This window comes from Tachyglossus aculeatus, chromosome 14, assembly GCF_015852505.1.
Source record: "Tachyglossus aculeatus isolate mTacAcu1 chromosome 14, mTacAcu1.pri, whole genome shotgun sequence".
Taxonomy (NCBI): Eukaryota; Metazoa; Chordata; class Mammalia; order Monotremata; family Tachyglossidae; genus Tachyglossus; species Tachyglossus aculeatus.
Window position 1 is genome coordinate 25,517,982 of NC_052079.1, and position 22,762 is coordinate 25,540,743.

At 43.6% G+C, this 22,762-nt stretch overlaps 1 protein-coding gene and 1 non-coding gene across 5 annotated transcripts in view; one reads left to right on the forward strand and one right to left on the reverse strand.

The window, feature by feature from the left end:
- Nucleotides 1–22,762, reverse strand: part of OSBPL8 (oxysterol binding protein like 8) — a 234,558-nt gene that overhangs the window by 13,869 nt on the left and 197,927 nt on the right. For all 4 annotated transcript variants that reach the window (XM_038756016.1, XM_038756014.1, XM_038756015.1 and 1 more), the window contains 6 exons: nucleotides 19,340–19,421; nucleotides 17,999–18,097; nucleotides 14,508–14,604; nucleotides 12,473–12,571; nucleotides 4,343–4,440; nucleotides 2,887–2,976 (listed from right to left, as the gene is read on the reverse strand). In XM_038756016.1, the coding sequence (XP_038611944.1) occupies nucleotides 2,887–2,976; nucleotides 4,343–4,440; nucleotides 12,473–12,571; nucleotides 14,508–14,604; nucleotides 17,999–18,097; nucleotides 19,340–19,421 (565 nt within the window). The remainder of the gene's footprint in view (nucleotides 1–2,886; nucleotides 2,977–4,342; nucleotides 4,441–12,472; nucleotides 12,572–14,507; nucleotides 14,605–17,998; nucleotides 18,098–19,339; nucleotides 19,422–22,762) is intronic.
- Nucleotides 583–722, forward strand: LOC119937388. The gene has a single exon (XR_005454061.1). It is a non-coding gene; the product is annotated as a small nucleolar RNA SNORA7 (small nucleolar RNA).

Here is a 22,762-nt window from a genome sequence, read left to right on the forward strand (position 1 = left end):
ATCGTATTTATTGGGTGCTTACTGTGTGCAGAGCACTGTACTAAGCGCTTGAGAGAGTACAGTACAACAATAAACAGGCACAGTCCCTGCTCACAACGAGCTTACAGTCTATAGGGATTAGGTGAAACAATCATTGTTCTTTCTGCTACAACTACAAGCAGCAAATAGCCTTGAAGCCTGATTTTAAAATTTCGCTTCAGGCACAAGGTCACTCTCAGCCACCAGCACAACCACCCCAGTCGGACTGCAAGGGTACGATGTCCAGAAGGACACCCACTGACACTCCAGAGCAGGAGAGCACCTAATGAGGGATATGCCAACATCTTACAAATCAGAGTTGCATGAAGACATGTGCATAAAAACTAAAGCAGAATTCTTTCTGCTATAGTGTTTGCCCGAGGAAATTTCTGTGCTGCCATTTTTCCCCAAACTCTTCCTCTTCAAGCTAAATTAAGGGAAAGATCTTGTTCAGAATTCCCATCAAGCCCCTGATATTGATCCCTGGCATCTCTTTTATGTGTTGACCCATGCCTCTTTCTTATGATCATGTTATTGTTATTTAAGTTGAGTATCATACAGGGGCCCCTCTCAGGGTCACACACCTGGAGAATTGACAGAACTCTACCAGTCTCAATCACAAGAGGGAGAGTCAGGCAGGGGCATATCCATTCTATTCCTAGCTTGGGCAGTGGCTAGCGAATGGAAGGCAACCTGCTACAAGTCAAAACTCACCTGTGCTGGGCAGCAGCGGCATGGGAGAGAATCAAGGGTGAAGACTCAATTTTACTGCGTGGAAGGAAGCAATGGTAAAGCACTTCTGGATTTTTACCAAGAAAACTCTATGGGTTACACTACCAGAACAAATGCAGATGGAAGTGGGGAGTTCTCGGAGGGATGTTTCCATGGTGTCACTATGAGTCGAAGACGACTCGACAGTATAAGACAAGACAAAAATAGTACAGGGGGAGGGGAGCAGGAGATCTAGCTTAGCCACATCCCTGATCTAACATCCATTTCTCCTCACATCGGCTTATTTACAATCTCTGGACAGTGCAGTCCCTGTTTTGTGGTCCAGTTCTAAATCATCATGCCTGGTGGTAAAGGAAAAGAATCATGGCATTGGCTTTCCAGTGACAAAGAAAGGATTCACAACCTGAGTTGCATCATGACCACAGAAATTCCTATAGGCTCTCTAAGGTAAAAAGGCATAAACCTGCCAGAATCCCTCTGCAGGCTTCCCTTGAGAAAATGGTGAGACAGAAATATCAGGAATGTACCTGAATATTCCCATTCTCAAAGGGATGGCTGTTAGACACAGTGCTTGGAGACTGCCTAGCCCTGACTATTCTCTAGTCAAGAAAACTCCCTAGACCCCTTTTCTGGTTGTTCTTCACTGCATCAATTCTCCTTCCTTTTCAAAGCCTTTACTTGTCCACTTCTCTGATCCCAACCCTCACCACCCATTTATTATTTACTTTCCATGTTATGTATTGCTACCTGCAACTGCACAGCTTTTCTGGATAACTATATATATATATATATATATTGTGTGTGTGTGTGTGTGTGTGTGTGTGTGTGTAAAAAGGAGCTAGAAAATGAAGTTGTGTATTGTATTTTACAATTGCACATCTTCGTTTTAAAATTATTTAAAGTTTTGATATGTCATTCTACTTGGAATGATTAAAATGATGCATGCAGTGCAGCAGCAGCATGAGTGGCGAATTAATTAGAGTTGGTTTCAGGTCACCTAGAGGCATTTATCTTTTATTTCTGGTGCCTGCACTGAGCCTGGGGGTGAGGGGAGGAAGGAGGGAGAAGGGAGGAGGAGAAAGAGAGAGAGAGAATATAAAGCTTCATTTTCTTTTTGTTTGAGCTGGGAACCTTGAAGTGAATGAGGAATGGATTGCAGCTGCCATTGCATGAAAGATGCTTTACTGGAGGAAACAGGCACAAAGATATCATGCTGCCGAATAAACAGGATCTTTTCTCTCCTGTTCTCATGCAGCATAAGGTAACATCTACCTCTGGCTTAACATGGTATCCTGTACCTGCTTTGATTTATTCCCCCTTTTCCAAATCGCTGTGGTACACTACCAAAGAATGAACATGGCCTAGTGGAAAGAGCACGGATCCATGTATCAGAAGAGTCGGGTTCTAAACTGGCTCTGCCCAACTGCTTGCTGTGTGACCTTGGGCAAATCACTTCACTTCTCCATGCCTCAGTTTCCTTAACCGTGAAATGGGGATTCAATATCCATTTAGTACCTGTTACCCCCTCCTACTTGGACTGTGCTTGTTGTCTGTCTCCCCCTTCTAGACTGTGAGCCCATTGTTGGGTAGGGACCGTCTCTATATTTTGCCGACTTGTACTTCCCAAGAGCTTAGTACAGTGCTCTGAACACAGTGAGCCCTCAATAAATATGATTGAATTAATGAATGAAAGTGGGGCAAGGACTGTGTCCGACCTGATTAACTTGTGCCTATCCCCACACTTGGAAAAGTGCCTCGCATACAGTAAGTCCTTAATGAACACCATAAAAAAAGACATTTTGTAAATCAAGAAGTTACTGAGGCAATGATCTCATATGCTACCTCTTCTTTTTTACTTTATTTTCCTACAGAACGTTCAGGTCAGCCAAAAATAATTCTCCTCTAAAACTACAGCTACAAAAAAGAGAAATGATTAATTATACACAAGCATTGTTTTGCTAAAAATACACTCTCTAGTCCAGAGATAGAACTAATGACGAATACCAATGACACTAAAGGTCAGAAAGGAATGGATGATATAAGCTAGATGGGAAACCTTTTCCAAGGAAAGGTTGTTCATTGTTCCACTGGGCTACTGGAATCTAAAAAGCTATTTTTAGTCACAAGCATACTTACCCAGTGGCCCTCCAAAGTAGCCAGAACTTCTTTTCCCAATTTAATTTTCCCTGATATTTGATTAACACTGTCATTGCTGCCTAAAAATGGCTACAAAAAGAAAACAAAGAAATTTGCTTTAATTTTGTCTTATGTAAGCATTCAAAAAGCTATAAAAACGACATTTTCTCATTCTCAAAGAACATTCCTGTATATTTTCATTGAAATACCAGCCCACCCAAGAGAAAGAATCACTAATGACAGAAATTAGGCTTGTTTTTAAGATGATGTGGCAACCACAGGTAAGCAACAAAAATAATTTCACAATCTGCTTGAAGGGTCTCAATTTATGCTACAGTATACCCTAAGCAAATATTTTCTAGTAGCGAGTATCAAACCCATTGCACAAAAGCTACACTAAAAAAGGGAAAATGATTTGTGAAATTGAATGGAAAAAGTCCTATTGGGCTAAGAACATAGTCCTCAAGTTGGCCTATGTGCAGAACTATGCTTCAGCTGAGGACATTAGAACTGACTTATGTGAAGGACTCGATGAGAGATGCTGGGATTTGCTTCACTTTCTTTCCAGCAACTGGAATGATAATAATCTCTTTCAAAGATACTCAGCTATTAGACACTCTTAACTGTCACAAAGCCAGGGGACCTGGATACTAGCTTCGGCTTTGTGACCTTGGGAAAGTAACTTAACTTCTCTGTTCCCCCCTCAATAAAATGGGGATTCGGTATCTGTTCTCCTTCCCCAGTCACAGCTAAAGCTCATGTGGAATCTGATTATCTTGTATCTACCCCAGAGCTTAGTACAGTGTTTGGCACAGAGTAAAGCACTTAACAAATACCACAATTATTATCATTATTATTGTTACTCCTTGTCTGGGGTTAAAAAATAATCCCACCCACCACCAATGTCTACAGCTATTGCCTGGAGAAGTGGGAATAGTTAGGGTGTAGAGTTTATCTTTCCTGAGGATTGAAAGAGACAGAGAAAGTAGAGCAGTAGAGCTGTTTCCAATCCAACTGCGTGCCCAACTCCAGACCCTTTCTTGACATACAAATCTCAGGATACCGGAGTCTCAGTTCCAACCTCTGCCGACAATATTCAGTGGACTTCCTAAGGAGGCTAGAAAGGCTAATGTTTATCAGGGAACAAAATCCTAACACTGAGTTTGAAGTCAAGACCTCATACTTAAAACTTCCAGAGCAAGGAGGGTCCCAAAGTGGGTTAATGCTTTCTTTGTTTCTTTTATCACAAACATTAAATTGCATTTCCACATTTGAAAGCACTATAAAAGCAAATCTGAACTTCCTGACCCATACAAGCGACTCACACATGAACTGTAAAAAGCTCATCAATGCTGGTCTCTATTTTCAGTTTCTTCTTCTTAGTTTTGGGACTTAGCTGTCAACATGGAATTATTTTAAATTCCTTCTTACGTAACTAACAATGGGGTACACAAACCTTTAATTTAAATTCAAGAACTGCACTGTATCCAGTTTTTTCACATGTAATGCTGACGGTTCCCCCAAGCTCCAAAGTCATCGTGCCGTAGAGAATGCCTACGGGGGAAAAAAAAAGCCCAGCAATGTAAGCACCTTGGATTGAACCTGCTTGATTCTGGGAAATACCAACACTCTCAGATTAAATTCTTTTTAAAAAAGACATACATTTAGCTAATGGAGGGGGCTTGATCAACTAAGTGATCGAGGTTCTATAAGTTGGCTTGAACAAGGCGTCTTTTCTGTTTCACCTGACATATGAGTGAATACACTGGGAAAGTACCGTCTAGACCATAAAGCCACTGTGCAGGTACCAGTGGGGCTGCAAGGATGTGTCCAGATGATACTCTCTTCTTGGATGATTGTTGGTTGCCCCTCTCTAAAGGAGGCTTGAATGACCACTAAGGGTCCCTTCTAGTTTGCTTAACGAAACATAAAATCCAATGATCGTTTATTGTCATCTGACCAAAGGGCACAGTATCATAAGATCTGAAAATGAATGCTTCTCTGGATGTCAGGTGGACAAGAGTGAGCAACAAAGTCTTGGCCTCTCTTCCATACATCCTCTGAGGGCTAACAGTACGTGGCCCTGGGATCCTTGTGTAATGAAGAGAAGTAGCGTGGCTTAGTGGAAAGAGCACGGGCTTGTGAGTCAGAGGTTGTGAGTTCTAATCCTGGCTCTGCCACTTAGCTGTGGACCTTGGACAAGTCACTAACTTCTCGATGCCTCAGTCACCTCATCTGTAAAATGGGGATTAGGACTGTGAGCCCCACATAGGACAACCTGATTACCTTATATCTACCCCAGCGCTTAGAATAATAATAATGGTGGTATTTGTCAAGCGCTATGTGCCTAACACTGTTCTAAGCGCTGGGGTAAATACAGGGTAATCAGGTTGTCCCACACAGGGCTCACAGTCTTATCCCCATTTTTACAGATGGGGTAACAGACACCGAGAAGTTAAGTGACTTGTCCAAAGTCACATGGCTGATAAGTGGTGGAGCCGGGATTAGAACCCATGACCTCTGACTCCCAAGCCCGTGCTCTTGCCACTGAGCCACGCTGCTTCACTGTTCTTAGAACAGTGCTTGACACATAATAAGCGCTTAACAAATACCATTATTATTATTATTATTAATGAAGAGCCAAAGCACCCGCAACCACCATAACCACCCGTTTACTCCTAAACATTATCCTCTGCGCTATCAAGGAAACACATTCAGTTTACCAATTAATCAATGGAACCACTGGATTAAGCAGTTAAACTGGAATCACCTATAACCCTTAAACTTCTCCAGCCCCACCGTATCCCCGCAATCCCCTCCCTCTTATCATCCCATCCCTGTTCTCCCTTCCCAACACCTCCCCGCAATCCCCTCCCTCTTATTATCCCATCCCTGTTCTCCCTTCCCAACACCTCCCCTCACTCTCCTCCATCCATCCCCTCCCCACTCCTGGTGGCATCCCTCCCCCGCTACCCAAACCCACTCCTATCCTTCTTTCTCAGCTCAGCATCCCCCTCCCTCCACATAGCCACCTGTCAGCTCACTCCCATCCAACACTTGGCCGCCACCCACCATAGCACCCCTTGTCCCTCACCCCCCGACAGCCTCAGCCAAGTGCAGCCTGTGGAACCCCTGCTCCATCATGGGAAAGTTTCCCTTCATCCTTGACCTGTTCCTGACCCAATCACTGCTCCTCCTCGCCATCACTGAAACCTGGCTCTCCCTAGACAACACTGTCTCCTCTGCCACTCTCGCTACAGGGGGTCTCATCTTCTCCCACTTCTCACGGCTCCCTGGGAAACGGGGAGGAATCGGCTTCCTTCTCATTCCCTAATGCCACTTTCAAACCATCCCACCTCCTCCATCCCTCTCTCCCTTCCTGTGAAGCCCATCTGCCTCCATTGCCCATTCCAGTTACTAGTCAGGGTCATCTACCACTCTGTCCTCTCCCCACCAAGTCTCTCTTCCAATTTTCTGAACCATTTTGATCTCTCTCACATTCCTTCTCTCTTCCTCCATCCCTACATTGATCCTTGGGGGATTCAATATCTAAACGGTTGTTCCAAATGACCCTTCTTCTTCCTGCTTTCTATCACTCCTCAACTCCACTGACCTCCTGCCCCATTCGACACCACCCATTAACCAACTTGGACACACAATCTCACCATCTCTACACACTGTACAATCTCTACACTCATCTCCTCCAGCTACCTTTTCTCCTGTTCCCCCACAGAGACTTCTGATCTTTTGACCCACATCAGTTTTCTCAAATCATCTTGCCCCATTTAGTTGCCATACCCAACACCACCTTTTCTAATGAACAACTCAGTTGCACCCCAGACCCTTCACTAATCTTGTACTACCAACCCACATCCCTGGATCCCCTCCCACAGTCCGTTTCTTTTTCCACTTCTGTGCAAGGGCTGCAGAGCAAGGGCTGGATTGCAGTAATCCAGAGATCTGGCTGACCTTGTCATTTTACATTCATTCTTGCCTGCATTAACTTAACTCCTCTGCCCTGCAACATTATTTTTCCATCTTTATAGACTTCCATTTCCACTGCTCTCACCAGCTGTTTCAGACATTTAAATCCCTCCTCAAACCCCCTGTCCCTCTGCCCCCTCCACATCTTGCTCCTAATGACCTGGCCACATACTTTACTGACAAAAATGAAACCATCAGGCATGAACTCCCTAAAATCTCCCCTGCTTCTCTCCAGGCCCTCCCTCCTCCTGTCCCTCCTTCAATTCTTCCATCCTTCCCGGCAGTATCTCAAGAAGAGATCTCCTGCCATTCTCAGAATCCAGCCCTTCCACTTTCACCTCCGACCCCATCCCTTTGCACCTTATCAAAGCACTTGTCCCCTCCCTTTTTCCCTCCCTGACCCCCATCTTCAACTGTTCACTGTCCAATGGCTTTCCCCCAATTGCTTCCAAACATGCTCATGTCTGTCCATCCTAAGAAAACTCTCCCTTGACCCCACGGCTCCCTCCAGTTACTGCCCCATCTCCTTCATACCACTCCTTTCCAAACTCCTTTATGAGAGTTATTTACACTCACTGTTTCCAGTTCCTCTCCTCCAATTCTCTCCTTGACCCCCTCAATCTGACATCTACCTGCTTCTCCCCACAGAAACTCCCCTCTCAAATGCCACAAATGATCTCCTTCTTGCCAAATCCAACGGCCTCTACTCCATCCTAGTCCTCCTTGACCTCTCAGCTGCCTTTGACACTGTTGACCACCCCCTTCTCTTGGAAACATTTTCCAACATTGGCTTCACTGGCACTGTCCTCTCCTGGTTCTCCTCCTATCTCTCTGGCAACTTATTTTCAGTCTCTTTCATGGGGTCCTCCTCTGTCTCCCACCTCCTAATTGTGGAAGTCTCTCAAGGTTCTGTTCTGGCCAACCCCTCGCTCATGTCCTGCCTCTGGCCTGGAACTCTGTCTTCCTTCCTTCATTCGTTCATTCAATCGTATTTATTGAGCGCTTACTGTGTGCAGAGCACTGTACTAAGCTCTTCATATCCGACGATCGCTCTCCCATCTTCAAAACCTTATTAAAATTACATCTCCTCCAAGAGGTCTTCCTCAAAGTCATTTCCCAACTCCCTCTTCTGCATCACCCTAGCCCTTGGATTTATACCCTTTATTTGTTCCACCCTCAGCTTCAAGTTATTTATGTACCTATCCAGAGTTCACTGTAAATTCTGTCTTCCCCACTGGACAGTAAACCCCTCGAGGTCAGGGAAAGTGCTACTAATGCTGTTGTATTGTACTCTCCCAATCACCTGGTACAGTGCCCTCCACACAACAAACACTTAGCAAGTACAATGGATTAATTACTGACTAAACTGTGAAATTCAACCTGGAATTCTCAAACGAGATCCAGTTGGAAATAGTAGCTAATTTTAGGTAGGCTATCAACTGATCTTATAAGGGATAGGGTTTTCCATGAGGCAGGTTGACTAACGTAAAACAGGGGGAAAAAAAGGTCTGGATAGAGATAAGTAACTAAGTTGGAGAGACCAAAATTAAACATCAAGAAAGCTTATTGGAAATAGCATGGGCTTGGGAGTCAGACATGGGTTCTAATCCCAGCTCTGCCACTTGTCTGCTGTGTGACCTTGGGCATGTCACTTTACTTCTCTGTGCCTCAGTTACCTCATCTGTAAAAACGGGGATTAAGACTGTGAGCCCCACATGGGACTACCTGATTACCTTGTATCTACCCCAGCACTTAGAACAATCCTTGGCACATAGTAAGTGCTTACTACTATTATTATTATTATTGTATTTTCATCACTAGGTTTAAATATAATACATTTTTGTAATGTGGAAGGACCATTAAGGATGGCAAATGATAAGCTAAGAAAGAAAGCGAAAACTTCTTCTACAGGAGAAACCACCTTCTTGATATACTCATGCATTAATATTTCAAGTTGATTCAATGGTTCTGAAATGCACCCACAAACTTTCAGCCTGTTCTTGTAATCACAAATTCAGTTTAAAAAAATAATCTTTTTCGCAACTTGGTACCCTAAGTCATGTTTGTGAGTGGGCGAGGCAGTGCAGATAAAGGATTTCCATGTCCCTCACTAATGAGCACATGCTAACTCTTGAAAGAGACAAAAAAGGTGGGGGGGGGGGCGGTGAGGCGGGTGTCAGACATTTCAGTCAACTCTATATTACGTTTGCTTAGCAAAGTCCTAAATCACAGTGGCATAAATTGTTTCTGTAGGAGTGTGCATAAATGGAGAATGGAACCAGGAGGACAATCAGATGAAGAATTAAATACATATTATCTAACCTTGATTAGGTATGCTGCTTGCAGCAAAATGAGAAGTACATCAATAATCCCTTGCAGCTCTTCCTAATTATAGCAAAATGAAAGTCCACATATATCTGAGAAGGGCTATGGACTTAATTAGAAGAAACATACCCAGTGGGGTGTTTTGATGGAAGGCCAAGGTGGACAAGCCAAAGAAGTTACATGACCCCATCCACCTTAACTGCCCTGTTGCAGGATGCAGATGAAATAACTTCATCCCAGACAAAGGGCGGAATCATGATCCATATGGTAAGAACATGACACTGGAACGCCTACTATTGTGGAGGAGGCCCTTAGAAACACAGAAAACTGGGTAAAATAAGAAATCGTGACCATGACTCTGATTTTCAAGGAAGTGACTTTCACTGTCAAGGCCGTGAAAACTGAAAAAGCACCTGGACCTGATGGCATTCCTGCAGAACGCCACAAGCAAGGAGGGTATCTAATTTACTACTTGCACGAGTTCTTTCTTTACATTTGGAGCACTGTGGAAATGCCCCAATATTTCAAAGAGGCCACTAAAATTACTACCTTTAAGAAGAAAGGGAAAAGAGCTGACTATAGATCAATAAATTAATCAACAGTATTTGGGGACCTACTGTGTGCAAAGCACTGGACTTTTGGGAGAGTACAACAGCAGAGTCCTTCCCCTCCCAGGGAAGAGGCTCTAGTTCAAAGCATGGGAAGACCCGGCTTCCTTTCTGGAATGAACTCAGGTGACAATGAAGCCAGAGATTTGGTTTAGCAGGTAAGCCTAGCCCACCCTGACTGTGCAGGAAAGCTAGCACTAAATATAAACTAGGGTAAATAGACTTCTTGGGGTTGCCATGAAAAAAAATCCATTTTCCAAAGGGTTGATAAGGGGCATACTTGCATGAGCATGTTGGGTATTGTGGTATTTGTTAAGCGCTTACTATGTGCCAGGCACTGTACTAAGTGCTGGAGTACATACAAGGTAATTGGATTGGACACAGTCCCAAATAGGACTCACAGTCTTCATCCCCATTTTACAGATGATGGAACGGAGGCACAGAGAAGCACCCAAAGCCACACAGCAAACAAATGGCAGAGCCGGGATTAGAACCCAGGTTGTCCTGACTCCCGGGCCCGTGCTTCTTAGGGAAAATAATAATAATAATAATAATGATGGCATTTATTAAGCACTTACTATGTGCAAAGCACTGTTCTAAGCGCTGGGGGCTTACAAGGTGATCAGGTTGCCCCCCCGCAGGGCTCACAGTCTTCATCCCCATTTTACAGATGGAACTGAGGCCCAGAGAAGCAAAGTGACTTGCCCAAGACCACACAGCTGACAAGCGGTGGAGTCGGGATTTGAACCCCTGACGTCTGACTCGAAAGCCCGGGCTCTTGCCACTGAACCACACTGCTTCTCTATACTGTACTGTACTATACTGTAATATACTATATACTATCCTATTCCCAAGTGCTTAGTACAGTGCTCTACATCATCATCATCATCATCAATCATATTTATTGAGCGCTTACTGTGTGCAGAGCACTGTACTAAGCGCTTGGGAAGTACAATTTGGCAACATATAGAGACAGTCCCTACCCAATAGTGAGCTCACAGTCTAAAAGAGTGGGCTCACAGTCTAAAAGACTCTACACACAGTAAGCGCTCAATAAATACGATTGAGTGAATGAATGAATGCCCTGCTACTGCACAGTCAGTTTCAGATCCATCAGTGGTATTGATTGAGGCCATCCTGTGGGCAGAGCACTGGACTGTTTGTGAGTTTCTGACCATCTAGAATGAACAGGCTGGTCCGAATCAAAGGAAAGTACTGTGGTTCCCTCAGGGAGACAAAAACAAAGGCAAAGAACTGAGGGATGGGGAGAAGGAGGGGAAAATTTCCCTGCATTCTGTCCCACATGGCACACAGACGGCAGGAGGGGACTCCTGGGCATTACTGGGGAGACAGAGGGAGAAGCTGTAGCTGCTTTCGTCTGTTAAACTCTCATTTAGCCTCAACCTAGTGAATGCAGGATCTGAGTACGGCAGTCCAAAGGCTGTCTTTGAGTTTGGCAGGCAGAGGAGGGAACTTTCTGCACTACTGAGAAGCAGTGGAAAGAGCATGGACCTGGGATTCAGGGGGCCTGGGTTCTAGTGCCATCTCCACCTTTGGTCTGCTGTGTGACCTTGGACAAGTCACTTCACTACTCTATGCTTTAATTCCCTCATCTTCCAAATTGGGGTTAAGACTGTGAGCCCTATGTGGGACAAGGACTGTGTCCAACCCGAGTCCACCGCTTGTCTGCTGTGTGACCTTGGGCAAGTCACCTAACTTCACTGGGCCTCGGTTACCTCACCTGTAAAATGGGGATTGAGACTGTGAGCCCCCACATGGGACAGGGTCTGTGCCCAACCCGACCTGCTAGTATCCACTCCAGTGCTTAGTACAGCGCCTTGCACATAGTAAGCACTTAACGAATACCACAGTCATTATTATTGTTATTATTATCTTTTATCTACCCCAGCACTTAGCAGAGTGCCTGGCACATGGAAAGCGCTTAAAAACTACCACAATTATTATTATTTTTCCTTTGTTTACTTCTTCAGAGAATCCACAGCATGCCTAAAACCCAGAGGTGCTCTGAGCCATTCTGAGATAGAGGGGTGGGGGGTTGGCCACCCCAGAAGAGAGCAATTAGGAAATTACTCCAGGCCAGTGGGCCATGGGGTGAGAACTTCCCCTTCCCCCCCATCATAGTGGGTGGGAATAACTGGAATGCTGGAGCTCACGAGCCTCTTGGGGAAAGGCAACCTTATCGGCCAAGCCCGTGGTGGATAAGGGCGAGTGTTCAACAGTCACCAACAGTGTAGGCCATTAGCTTACCTGAGGTGAGTCTCTGGGGCCTTCTCAGCAGAGTGCCAGGAGGGAAACTGGAGGAGAGAAGGGCCCTGCCTCTTTTGACTCATGGAGGGAACTAGGAAGGCAAGACTCCCAAGCTCTATGAGGCCCAGTCCACAGGTATCCAGCAGCAACTACCACAGTGATCATCTGAAGGGCCCCTTCCCTACCTCTGGAAAAGCAATCATAGCCCCTTGTGCTGATACACGTAGCGGAGGGGTAACTAGATCCCAAGTGACTGAAAACCACGTGACACAGCTGGAGACCATCTGGAGCCTACGAGCTGTCAGACAGAGATCCATTACCAATTCCAAAAATTCAATGCGTAGTAAAAAAGCCCAATTAAAACAGGTCGCGAATAGGGAATTGCTATTTGGATTACTTACCTTTACAGTGAGCATATGGCATTGTCATTACATAATCTTCACCTCTATTTAAGAAAGTTAATCGTCCTTCTCCATCCAATATGGCAGATAGGGAATTACCTGAAAGACATTTTCTTTATTATTACCCTCCCCGAAACTAATTATCAAACAATAATTACAGTATTCCTAGATGATTAATTACCAAGGATTAATTTGTTTAGATTAAATGGAACTTCCTGGAATCACAAATCAGAAACCTTACTTCTGAGCTCGTCCCATATCAGCATATCTGTCTACTGGAAGGCTGCGTTTCCGGTAAACACTTGATAAACATTATTGATCGACTGATTGGTTTCTCCGTGCCTATTTGTTCTTCCGCCCCATTATTGCCGACAGACGAAACAGAAACAGGACAGTTGGATGGAATAGTGAAAGTGACAGCCGAGAACCAACAGTCCTCTTCGGCAAGCTGAAGTCAGACATCAAGTGGACAGTGGCAAGAATGAAAAGGTTCTCATGAAAAAATTACTATCCCAACATGTGCCAGAAGCCAATGAGTACCAGTCTGTTACCAACCCTTAAGATGAATGACAAGGGGAAATAAAATGGGGGATGAAAGTGCCCCATTTTGTTACCAGGGTGAAAATTTCTTTAATGCCAACCACAGCTACGAGCAAAGGAAACCATCCCACTCTTTGCCAGAAGTCACATTCAGGAAAAACCCCACAACTTTCTAGGGTTTTGGGGTATTTAGAAAGGAGAGAGTCTTGTCACTGGTGCTATTTGGAAGAAAAGACTCAGGGTTCAAGGAGAATTTTCCTTGCGCTTACTCTCCCAAGGCAGATTTATTCCTCTTTGCTTTCACTCTCACACCTAATAATGATTATTATTATTATGGTACTTGTTAAGCACTTACTCTGTGCCAAGCACTGTTCTAAACACCAGGGGAGATACAAGTTAATCAGGTAGGACACAATCCCTGTCCCGCCTGGGGTTCAAAGGGGTTCTCCATTCTCCAGATAGGTAACTGAGACCCAGAGAAGTTAAGTGACTTGCCCAGGGACACACAGCAGGCGTATGGCAGAGCTGGGAATAGAACCCAGGCCCTTCTGACTCCCAGGCTTGTGCTCTATCCACTAACCCATGCTGCTTTTCTACCAAGCCACGCTGCTTTTCTGGAATATCTTCCCCTTTTATCTTCCCAAACTGCCTCTTTCCTACATTTTTGAAGAACCCTTACCCTATTAACTGAAATGTGGGATGATTTACAATCACTTATTCAATCAATCAATAGTCCTTACTGGGCACTTACTATGTGCTGGGCCCTGTACTAAGCTCTTGAAACAATACAACAACAATGACTTAATAATAATAATAATAATGATGGCATTTGTTAAGCACTTACTACATGCAAAGCCCTGTTCAAAAGTGCCGGGGGGGATACAAGGTGATGAGGTTGTCCCATGTAGGGCTCACAGTCTTAATCCCCATTTTCCAGATGAGGTAACTGAGGCACAGAGAAGTTAAGTGACTTGCCCAAGGTCACACAGCAGACATGTGGCGGAGACAGGATTCGAACACATGATATCTGACTCCAAAGCCCGGGCTCTTTCCACTGAGCCACGCTGCTTCACTGACTTGATCGTTTCATTTCTCAGCGCCCTGCACCACCTACCTTCTGTGGAAGTTCTATCCTTTAACTGTTAAATAATTATACATTATTTCTGTTTGATGCCCTTTACTATGTCAGGCCAGAGTAACTACGGTTGTTGCTTAGCAAGTGTCTCTGGAATAGGGCCCCAGTCTGCATAAAATGCTTTAGATGGACATGTTTTCAATTATTCATTAATTCAACTGCATTTACTGAGTGCTTACTGTATGCACAGCACTGTACTAGCGCTTCAAATGAACTGCCCCACCTTGATCTGACTAAAGATTGAGCATATTTCTTCTCACTAGGTAACTTTATTTGGTAGGGAGTAAAAGACTAACTTGTTAATAGAAAAAATGCTATTAAATGTGACCTTTTATTATCTGCACTTGATTGAAAACTCACCATAAAACTTGGACTTGGCCAGGATACTTCCACTAAGACAAAATCCATCTTTTCGGTTGCTGACATAGAAAGCAGATACTGGTGGGTGATGGGACACCTATGAAGTACAGATTGAAATATCAGTAGGTGTTTTATGACATGAGCCACTTTGGCTCATTAGGAAACTATAGATCACATACCCAAAAAAGGAAAAACATAACAGCCTATAATGGGTGGGTAATTTGGGGGGCTGCAAACCGTGCTCCACATCATTTTCACACAAATTTTCAGCAATTCTTAACATCCTAATCAGTAAGAGACGGGTATTTCCATTTGGAAGCAAGATATCACAGATGCTTGTGCATTTGCCAAACATATGGTTGGGCTGGATAAGGGTTTGGATACGTCTCATTCTGCTCACGATCTATATATCAGAACGGTCCAAAAAGCTAATGGAAACTTTATTTAAGGTGAGATACTAATGAATACGGAAGAAGGCAATGGTAAACCACTTCTGTATTTTTACCAAGAGAACTCCATGAATTCATTCATTCATTCAATCGTATTTATTGAGCGCTTACTGTGCGTAGAGCACTGTAATAATAATAACGATGGCATTTGTTAAGCACTTACTATGTGCAAAGCGTTGTTCTACTAAGCACTTGGGATGGATCCACTACCAGAATGATTGCAGATGGAAGTGGGGCGTTCTGGGAGAGATCATCAATTGTATTTATTGAGCGCTTACTGTGTGCAGAGCACTGTGCTAAGCGCTTGGGAAGGACAAGTTGGTAACATATAGAGACAGTCCCTACCCAGCAGTGGGCTCACAGTCTAAAAGAAAGTGGTCCGTTCCTAGTGATACGTTCATGGCATCGCTATGGGTTGGACACGACTCCACGGCGTAAAACAAGACCATTGAATGAGGATCGCAAATCCTCCAAAGTCAACTTAATATGTATCTTTTATGGTATTTGTTCAGTGCTTACTATGTGCCATGGAAATGTACTAAGCACTGGGGTGGTTACAAGCAAATTGGGTTGGACACAGTCCCTGTCCCACATGGGGCTCACCGTCTTAATCCCCTTTTACAGATTAGGTAACTGAAGCACAGAGAAGTTAACTGATTTACCCGAGGTCATACAGCACACAAGTGGCAGCAGGATTACAACCCAGGTCCTTCTCATTCCCGGGTCCTGTGTTCTACCCACTAGGCCACGACACAGATAAATGGGCATATACATGTGTGTGTGTCATACACACATATACTTTACATACGCATATATATGTGTGTATATATATATATGTATACACATACATGTATTTTATATATAATAATTATATATATAATTATAAATTTTTTTATATTTTATATAAAATAATTTATTTATATATATAATTATAAATTTTTTTATATTTTATATAAAATAATTTATTTATTTACTTAGTTTCTCAGCTTTCTAAAATCTACGATCACCATTCCTTTCAGCAAACTGCCCACCACGGATAATCAGCGATGTGGCAGATACTGCCTGCCTGGAGTATTACCAGCCGCAACACCCCCATGGAAAGGGGGATGGGTCAGGATGGGGACCCCAAATGTTGCTGCAGGGCTGGGCGCTGCAGCCTCGCTCCTCCCTTTTCCGGCCTGTTATCCACAGCTGGAGCTGGAGAAGACTCAAGGCGCCAGAAGCCAGGATGGGGAGAGGTGGGCGGAGAAGATGAGATGAGAAGTAGTGTGATGAGAAGCAGCTTGGCTCAGTGGAAAGAGCAAGGGCACGGCAGTCAGAGGATGTGGGTTCTAATCCCGGCTCTGCCAACTGTCTGCTGTGTGACCTTGGGCAAGCCACTTAACTTCTCTGTGCCTCAGTTACCTCATATGTAAAACGGGGATTAAGACTGTGAGATCCAAGTGGGACAACCTTGTATCCACCCCAGCGCTTAGAACACTTAACAAATATTATTATTATTACTATTATTATCATGAGAAGGTGTGGGAAGACAAGCCTGCAGCAACAGGCGCTTGGTGCAGTGCTCTGCACACACTAAGCGCTCAATAAATACAACTGATTGATTTATTACTCTATTTTATTTGTACATGTTTATTCTATTGATTTTATTTTGTTAATATGCTTTGTTTTGTTCTCTGTCTCCCCTTTCTAGACTGTGAGCCCACTGTTGGGTAGGGACCGTCTCTAGATGTTGCCAGCCTGGACTTCCCAAGTGCTTGGTTCAGTGCTCTGCACACAGTAAGCGCTCAATAAATACGACTGCTTGATTTATTACTCTTATTTGTACATGCTTATTCTATTGATTTTATTTTGTTAATATGCTTTGTTTTGTTCTCTGTCTCCCCCTTCTAGACTGTGAGCCCACTGTTGGGTAGGGACCGTCTCTAGATGTTGCCAACTTGTACTTCCCAAGCGCTTAGTACAGTGCTCTGCACACAGTAAGCGCTCAACAAATACAACTGATTGATTGAAGTCCAAACAAAACAAAGACATACTGGAGCCAGGGATGGGGGCTAAGGACACCAAGGAGGAGGAGAAGGAGGAGGGCCACAAGGCCCGTACAGCAGAACCTAACCAATCGCACATACGTCTGAGAACACATACCTTGTGATACAGCCACCTTTTCAAGGACGCCGGCCTGACTGTATGGTGGGGTATACCTGTGTTGCAGTTTCTTAAGCCAACATTACAGAAATAGTTTTGAATTAAGGAGTGATTGGTAGTAATGAGTGTTTGGTAATATGATGACCTAACGAACGATGAACCAAAATTACTAGTTTAGGAAAGCCAAAGGTGGCAGTCTTGAAAAATGTTACAAGAGGAATGGCAACTCATCATCTGGGAGTACCCAGAAGAGTGTGAGATTTTGGGTCTGGGTTTGTGTGTTTTTCTGCCAACCTACAAAGCTCAAAATCTGGTTCTCTGCTTACTGCATGCTACTGACCTAGGTTCTTTCCCACTTGCTCACCCAGACTGCCCCCAAATCCCTCCACTGGATGACTGGATCAATCCCCCAACTTCTGGGCATATCCTGCCTTGGGTCTTCATTTTTTTTCCCGTGCCTCTGGGACTTTCCCTCTCTGAGATAATTGAGAGAGGTTGCCTGAAGTACCAGGATCAGGCCAAATTGGAAGTGGCAGGGTAGCTTTGTGTTTAGCAGTCTGGGTTAGGAAGTGGGTAGGAGTAGTTTTTAGTTTTATGTATTTCAGGAATACCCAGGCTCCTTCCCTTTGGCTTTGATGGTAGCTGAAGGTCAGGACTTTCTGGGCTCCTGGCTCTCCCATGACCTCTGCAGCAGTGGGGAGCGGGGAGGAAACAAGATGAGGGGAATGGGGGAGAGGAGGGGTGAGAGCAGGATCTGGAGGGTGGGAGGAGTATGCACAGTCGTTCTCAACATTTACAGATGCAGGGATAAAGAATTCTTGAAACCATGCTTGCAGTCCTATTTTATACTGTTAACTGCATGTTCAAAGATAGCTCCATAAAACAAGTTGTTAGTACCTGCTCGGCAATATAGTACGTTTTGCTGTTCGTCCTTGGATGAATCCATAAACAGCGAAATGTCTCACCAAGAATAGGATTGTATGGCTTCTTCAGGCCCTATTTCAGATAAGAAAAACATTAGAAAAATGTAGGATTTCAACTACGTCACGAGATGAAGAAAGGAATTTTCATGAGGAAGTCATCATCAAAGAGAATGCAAACTCAAAATTTGAGGAAACATTATTGGGCCTATTAACACTATTCCTTTCCATATTAATTAGATTATTATTAATATCCCCATCTATACCCCCCCTGCCCAGTAGCTCTTCAACACTTCCCTGTCACCTAAGTGCTTGGGTATTCACACACCCCATAACTTATATATATATATTTTTTATACTACACTGTAAGCTCCTTGGGGGAAGGAAGTGTACAAGTTATTTTGCTATATTGTACTCCTCCAAGCACTTAGTACAGTGCTCTGACAGATACAACAGATACAACTGACTGACATATCTTTATATAATAATAATAATGATGTCATTTGTTAAGTGCTTACTATGTGCCAAGCACTGTTCTAAGCGCTGGGGGAGATACAAGATAATCAAGTTGTCCCACATGGGGCTCACAGTCTTAATCATCAATCGTATTTATTGAGCGCTATGTGCAGAGCACTGTACTAAGTGCTTGGGAAGTACAAATTGGCAACATATAGAGACAGTCCCTACCCAACAGTGGGCTCACAGTCTAAAAATCCCCATTAATCCCCATTTTACAGACGAGGTGACTGAGAGAAGTTGTGACTTGCCCAAAGTCACAAGGCTGACAAGTGGCGGAGCTGGGATTAGAACCCATGACCTCTGACTCCCAAGCCCGTGCTCTTTCCACTGAGACATGCTGCTTCTCACATTCTATTACTTCCTCCTACCCATAGTTTATTTTAGAGACTGTCTCACTTGCAAGGTTGCAAGCTCTTTGAGGACAGGGAACATGTCTATTAATTGTATTGTACTCTCCCAAGCACTTTGAACAGTGCTCTTCCCACAACAGGCGCTCAATCAATACTTTTAATCAATCAATCAATTATTTTTTGGGGGGCACTTACTGTGTGAAAAGTACTGCACTCACTGCTTGGTAGAGTACAATACAAAGTTAGTAGACGTGTTCCCTGCCCACAAGGATGTTTAATTGGTTGATTATTAATTAATCAAAATATAATTCAGTCAATGCACCACACACATAGGTATAGGAAGAAGCCTGAAATTAAGGTAAATTATTATAATAAATATTAACAAAAGATATCTCAAAATTATTTTTAAAGGAAAGTAATTTCTTGGAGGTGAAAGTTGGAAACATTACCTTTGGCTTTTTATAGAATCCTGATAAATACCATTTCACTACTTTTTTCAAGCGGTTATATGCATTTTCTTCAAGGGCAGCTCTAAGAAACAGAACAAAGCAACATTACATGATCACATTCAAACTTCATTTCAATTATTCACTTCTATTAAATGGCCAAAAGGTATACAGCAGGATGGAAGTGATCTGTGCAATACCTAAAGCATGAAAGTGGTAAATTAGAGTCAAGATAATTACAGTGATTAATTAGCCCTTAAAAAATGTCATTTAATCAATTTGAGAGCCAACTAATTGGAAGGAAGACAGTAAAGAAACATGTATAAGAGTAAAATAAAATGAGAAACAGGTCACTTTTAGTTAGTTGGACAACGGCCATATTGTCTTTATATTTTATTTGGATCTATTCTACACTGGTCAGGCACTAGAGTATCACACCAATGGAGTTGGAGAGCAAATATAATAATAATAATAATAATAATAATAATAATAATAATAATAATATTTAAGTGCTTACTATATGCCAAGAACTGTTCTAAGCACTGGGGTAGATACAAGGTAATCAGGTTGTCCCACGTGGGGCTCACAGTCTTAATCCTCATTTTACAGATGAGGTAACTGAGGCACAGAGAAGTTAAGTGGCTTGCCCAAGGTCACAGAGCAGACAAGCAGCAGAGCCAGGATTAGTACCACATCCTCTGACTCCCAAGCCCAGGCTCTTCCCACTACGCCACGCTGCTTGAACTTCAATAGAAAACAGAATGCACAATGGATATGATCTATAAATGGACAGTTGCACATTCTAGATTTGCAGTTGAAAAAAATACCCCAAAACCTCAGTTCTCCTATATGCAGAGGTAACGTTCATGCTGAACCTTGGGTTGAAAAAAACCTTGCTTTTATGGTATGTGTGTTTTGACCAATGCTGGGTGTATTGGCACCTTCATTACATTATTATTATTCCCACATGGCATCATCATATTCTACGTGAATATATGTGGGTTGTTGGGAGAATGTTTCCTTAATTCCCAACAGTGTTCTAGCCCAAAGGCACAGTGAAAACACATGTGATAGAACAACACTTGGTTAACAGGACAACTGATAATCCCATGAATATTCAACAGGTTTCCCCACAGCATCCCACACTTTTCACTAGATCTTTGTGCTTACTTAACAGACATGAAAAAAGATGGAAGTTACTCAGAATGGTGGCCATGAGTTTAGAAAAAGAATACTCAGCAGTATGCTTCCTCTTTGCACTATAGCTGAGTGGGTCCAGGCATCTTTCTGGAATCTTCTACCTGATTTCAGTGCCCATCCTCTCAAAAAATATTCAGTTTCAGAACAACTAATTCAATATCAGAATCAAAAAATGTGATGTCATTATGTTGTAATGAGAAGCAGTGTGGTCCAGTGGATACAGCACGGGCTTGGGAGTCAGAAGGACCTGGGTTACAATCCCAGCTCTGCCATTTGTGTGCTGTGTGTCCTTGGACAAATCACCTAACTTCACTGTGCCTCTGTTCCCTCATCTGTAAAATGGGTATTAAGACTGTGAGCCCCACGTGGGACATTCATTCATTCAATCAATCGTATTTATTGAGCGCTTACTGTGTGCACAGCACTGTACTAACCGCTTGGGAAGTACATACAGAGACGGTCCCTACCCAACAGTGGGCTCACAGTCTAGAAGGGGGAGACAAAGAACAAAACGAATTAACAAAGTAAAATAAGTAGAATAAAAATGTTCAAGTAAAATAAATAGAATAATATATATGTACATACATATATACATATATACAGGTGCTGTGGGGAAGGGAAGGAGGTAAGACGGGGGAGATGGAGAGGGAGAAGAGGGGGAGAGGAAGGAGGGGGCTCAGTCTGGGAAGGCCTCCTGGAGGAGGTGAGCTCTCAGTAGGGCCTCGAAGGGAGGAAGAGAGCTAGCTTGGCAGATGGGAGGGAGGTCATTCCAGGCCAGAGGGATGACGTGGGCCGGGGGTCGACGGCAGGACAGGCGAGAACGAGGCACGGTGAGGAGATTAGCGGCAGAGGAGCGGAGGGTGCGGACTGGGCTGGAGAAGGAGAGAAGGGAGGTGAGGTAGGAGGGGGTGAGGTGATGGACAGCCTTGAAGCCCAGGGTGAGGAGTTTCTGCCTGATGCATAGGTTGATTGGTAGCCACTGGAGATTTTTGAGGAGGGGAATAACATGCTCCGAGCGTTTCTGGACAAAGACAATCCGGGTAGCGGCGTGAAGTATGGATTGGAGTGGGGAGAGACAGGAGGATGGGAGATCGGAGAGGAGGCTGATACAGTAATCCAGATGGGATAGGATGAGAGCTAGAACAAGCAGAGTAGCGGTTTGGTTGGAGAGGAAAGGGCAGATCTTGGCAATGTTGCGGAGGTGAGACCAGCAGGTTTTGGTGACGGCTTGGATGTGAGGGGTGAACTAGAGAGCGGAGTTGAGGATGACAACAAGGTTGCAGGCTTGTGAGACGGGAAGGATGGTAGTGCCGTCAACAGTGATGGGAAAGTCAGGACAGGGACTGTGTCCAACCTGGTTATCTTGTGTCTACCCCGGCGCTTAGTGCCTGGCACATAGTAAGTGCTTAAATACCACAATTATTATTGTTATTATTATATCTAGTAGCACTTAGTACAGTGCTTGACATAGTATAAGCTCTTAAACACATACTACAATTGCTATTATTCTTATTACGAAGGCCTAAAGGAGGATGATAAAAGGAAGTATTCTAATTATCCTCAAAAATTACTCTCAGATAGCTTGTGTAAACGTTATATTAGCAATATCTGCTTGAGTGTCTGCACCTGATAAAATTTTAAGGCAAATAAACCTTTAACGTTACCTGAGGTTTGGCAAGCTACTTAAAATCAGAACTCTGGTGCTGCTCTCACAGTAAGCGATTAATACATACTATTGATTGATTGACTGTGACACACCACCACTCTCCCTATCTTCCAAGTTCTAAAACAACATCTCTTCCTGACTTGCCTGACTAATCTCTCATCTACCCCGCTACCCAGATTTAAGTATTCATCCCACCCACAAAACATATATGTAGTATTCGTATTTTCAGGTGTTCCTCTCTACCTGTAAGGTCTGTCCTTGCCCCACCTCCTGCTGTCCGGATAGACTGTAATATCTTCAAGGTCCAAGGATTGTGTCTACTTTATTGTACTCTCCCAAGCATTTAGTATGGTGCCCTCTGCACACCACAAGTGTAAATAAGTGCTCAATAAGTGCCACTGATGCATCAACTTTAATAAAATTTATTTAAGGAATTGAAGCAATTGCTAAATTCTGGGCAAAGCTTACTTTGAGAAATAGCAAGCATGGCAACTTTGTATGAATGACTTAAGCACTTCCTGTATTCATTTTCCCACCTTCAAGAACTTAGAAGGCAGGAA